The sequence below is a fragment of the Pteropus alecto genome, unplaced genomic scaffold (genome assembly GCF_000325575.1).
Source record: "Pteropus alecto unplaced genomic scaffold, ASM32557v1 scaffold60, whole genome shotgun sequence".
NCBI classification, from domain to species: Eukaryota; Metazoa; Chordata; class Mammalia; order Chiroptera; family Pteropodidae; genus Pteropus; species Pteropus alecto.
This window is the reverse complement of record NW_006430726.1, coordinates 5903419-5907109: the sequence shown is the minus strand read 5'-3', so window position 1 is coordinate 5907109 and position 3691 is coordinate 5903419. Positions and strand designations below refer to the sequence as shown.

Here is a 3691-nt window from a genome sequence, read left to right as displayed (position 1 = left end):
GGTGTCTGTGCCAGAGCCAGGGAAGGTGACCACACCCCGGTCAGTGATTCCCAGGCCGGCCCACGGTTGGAAAACCCACAGCACTGCGAGCGTGTCACTCGGGTGCTGCTGTGACAGCAGGCAAGGCTCAGGTGGACACTCTCCATCCCCACGGGCTGCGTCCATTGCTGGTCTCTGTGGGCTGGCAGGCCGGTGGCCAGGGGCAGCCCTGCCCCGCGCCTCAGTCGTCCAGGTGCTGCTCCTCCCAGGTGGACGTGGGGATGGCGCTGTAAGGGTCCATGATGACCTTGGCGCAGCGGATGATCATGACGACCAGGAAGAGGCAGAGGAAGACGAAGCAGGCCAAGGTCAGCCCTTTGTCCACGTCCACGTAGACGGGCTCGGGCGTGGGCTCCTCCATCTCGCGATGGCGGTGGCTGCGGGCTCCCCGTCCGGCTCAGGGTTGACCGGTACCATCTTCCACCCCTGCAGAGAGCCGAGCGGAGGGCAGGGGAAGGGCACTGATTACCCCCCCACACTCGCCCCCTGCAGAGCCATCGTCATCGTCACCAGCCCTAGATTCTCAGAGCACTATCACGGGGCTGATTGTTTGGTCCTCACAACAGCCCCGGAGGCGAGTCAGCCAGGCACCGGTGTGCCCATTCTGTAAGTGCGGTAACTGAGGCCCGGGAAGGGGACGGCTCATCCAAGGTCCCGCATCCCACACTTTGGGTCTCTGCGTGCCTCTCCCTCTGCAGGCAGAAGCGGTCGGGTCCCTCTCCCCCGCCTCCGGAGCTTCAGGCCAGTGGGCCTGGCTCGTCCATAAGCCCAGAGCACCATGCTTTCCCCCACCCAGACCTTGTCTCCCTCCTCACTCGTTCCCAGTGGGCACTGACCTGTTGGTCGGAGTGGTCACCGCTTCATCAGGGCCACTGAGTGGGCTGGCCCCCTAGGCCAGGCTGCTGCACGAGGGAGGGCGAGTGGCTGGACATCGCAGCTGGGAGCCAGTGAGAGCAGCAGCCTTTGCTCAGGGCAGGTCCCTGCGTGGCTGAAACGGCAGGACAGACGAAGGCCGGTCACTTCCCAGGGGGCCCAGGCCACGACGTCACCTGGGCCGGTGGGAGGGCCGGCCTGCGCACCTCCCCACTGGCCTCGTGTTGGGGGCTGCTGCGCTTCATTCTGGTGCTTTCCTCCCCTCTTTTCAAAATGATAACATTTAAAAAAATAACGTCAAACACGCGTAACATAAGATCTACCTTAACCGTTTTAAGTGTGCAGGTCAGTGGCATTAAGTGCATTTGTACTGTCGTGCAGTCATCACCACCGTCACCTCTGGGACTCCGTTCATCTCGCAGAACTAAAACTGTCCCCTTAAACGACAACGCCCCCCGCTCCCCCGTCCCCAGGCCCTGGCAACCACCGCTCTGCCTCTGTCTCTGTGAATTAGGCTACTCTAAGTACCTCGTGTAAGTGTAATCATACAGTATTTCTCTTTGGCGGCTGGCTCATTTTATTTGGCATAAACACCCGTAAGGTTCCTACGTGTTGTAACACGTGTCGGAGTTTTCTCCTTTGTTAAGGCTGAATAGTATTCCGCCCTGTGGGTGGACCACATTTTGCTTATCCGTTCACCTGCGGACGGACACTTGTGTCACTTCCATCTTTTGGGTCTTGCGGAGAGGGCTGCTGTGAACATGCGCGTGCAGGTGTCTCTTTGAGACCCTGTTTCGAGTCTCTTGGGTATATATCTAGACGTGGAATTGCTGGATCCTGTGGTAATTCTCTAATTTTTTGAAGATGAAATTTGACATTTTTGCATAAATAACGCTCGTACGTGGTTCAAACTTTTCAAAGCACCAAAGGAAGAGTGGAAAGGAGTTTCGTAGCTGCCTCCCCCGAGATCCGGCTCGTCCCCGGAGAGGCAGCTGCTGCTGCGAGGTCCTCGCACGGCCCTCTCCTGCGTCCCGTCTATTCAGATTTTCCTGTCGGCTCCACTCTTCAGTTGTGCGATTCCCATTCGATCCTTTGACGAAATTTTCCTGGCTCTCCAGCGGGGTGTCCCGCCTCGTCACCTCCTTTCTTCAGCATCTTAATCACAATATTTTGAAGGCCCCGTTTGAGCATTCCGGGGCGCGGGTCATGTACGCGTCCGCTGCTTCTGTTTATCTTTCCTTTCGGTTCACCTTCTTGAGATGGCTGACGACAGGCTCATCGGGATACGGAGCAGTTGCAGCGGTCTCGGATGACGTCATCCTTCGGTGGAGAGGGCTCCCACGCCGCTGGAGTTCAGGCGATCGATCATCTTAAGGTGGCGTGGAGCTGGGGCCACGCGACGCGAGGCCCCCTCGTTAGCCGGGCCGGCCCTGCGTCTGGTCTGACAGCACTTCGGTGCCGGTCCCCTCCAGGTTCCGAGGTGAGAACCCGGGGTGTTCACTGGCGTTGTTTCTCCCTGGCGTGCCTTGAATTCTAGTTTTGTTCCTCGGTGCCTTCAGACAAATGAAACGGCGTGGGGTGAACCGTTCGGGGTTGTTCAGCAGCCGAGGTTGCATTCTGTGCTGTAGGATGCAGGTGCAGGAAACTAGGAACGCTGGTCGTTGGCTAAAAGGCTCTGGTGATCACAAGGAAGGCCAGGCCTGGGGACATGCGCACAGGGGTTTGGTCCAACTTGTGCTACTCTCGGCTCTGGATTTTTGCAAGATGTTCACTGGAGCGTTGTTGAACCGTGAAAAACTGGGAATGAACTGTCAATCATGCATCGGTTAAAACAGAGATGGCATATCTCTGTCATGGAGTACTCCGAGGCCCTTTAAAAGACACACACACACACACACATACAAGGTCTAGGAAATTTTATTAACTGAAAGAATAAGTTGAAGAATAATACTCCAAATATGACATGATGTCCATTAAGTGAAACGAAACTGTAAATTTTAATATTGCACATATGCAAATGTTGGGGTGGGCGATTGGTGCCCTGCTCACTGCCAGGTCAAGACCTGCCCCTGCTTTCACTGAGACATTTAAGATGTAGAGAAGCACAAACAATAATGTGACCAGCGCCGGCACTTCCAGAGTGCAGAATTTGCAACTGTTACCTGATCAGATTTGCTCCGTCCTTCCTGGTCGGATTCACGAGTCCGGCCTGCTGTAGCTTCCCCCGCAGGACCGTTTTCCCGCCCTGTCTGGCGCTCAGACCACCTGGACTGGGGCCTGCATTTTTCAGCCTGGGCACCCACTGTCTTGGGTTCCTTGGACCCGACTTTACAAACCCTGGCCTAGTCCCCTCCCTCCATTTCGTAGACGACGACGCCAGAATGTAGGGGAAGACGGGTCTCCCCAGAGTCCCAGAGCAATGGCACAGCTGAACCGGAGCGGACCCTCGTTTCTAGCCCCAGCCAGGCCCGTACGCTGGGGCTAGCGGCACTCGTCATTAGTGGCCCTCGGGAAGGGGGAGCGGGCTAGGCTTGTTGCAGCAGGACCCAGTCTGGCCTCTCAAACCCTGACTATCATGTGTCAGGTCCCGGGTGTGCCTTAAGTTAGCTTGGGGCGCCCCATGCAGATGGTGGCCTGGTGACTCGCCTGTCTTGTCTGGGGCGAGGACAGGGTCCTATCATCTGGAGGCGTACCCCACAGGAAGATTATCAGTTCTTTCCAGATCCTTCCGTCCGGGGCGTATGCCAAGAATGGGAGCTCGGAGACCAGATCTGCTCCC

At 57.1% G+C, this 3691-nt stretch overlaps 2 protein-coding genes across 5 annotated transcripts in view; one reads left to right on the top strand and one right to left on the bottom strand.

Annotated features, from left to right (window-relative positions):
* Nucleotides 1–3691, top strand: part of FAH (fumarylacetoacetate hydrolase) — a 45698-nt gene that overhangs the window by 21113 nt on the left and 20894 nt on the right. The window lies entirely within an intron of this gene.
* Nucleotides 7–3691, bottom strand: part of CTXND1 (cortexin domain containing 1) — a 28013-nt gene continuing 24328 nt past the window's right edge. The window contains exons 2-3 of the mRNA XM_025050157.1: nucleotides 876–1027; nucleotides 7–465 (exon numbers count right to left, since the gene is read on the bottom strand). Coding sequence (XP_024905925.1) covers nucleotides 221–400 — 180 coding nt within the window. The 5' untranslated portion in view covers nucleotides 401–465; nucleotides 876–1027 and the 3' untranslated portion in view covers nucleotides 7–220. The remainder of the gene's footprint in view (nucleotides 466–875; nucleotides 1028–3691) is intronic.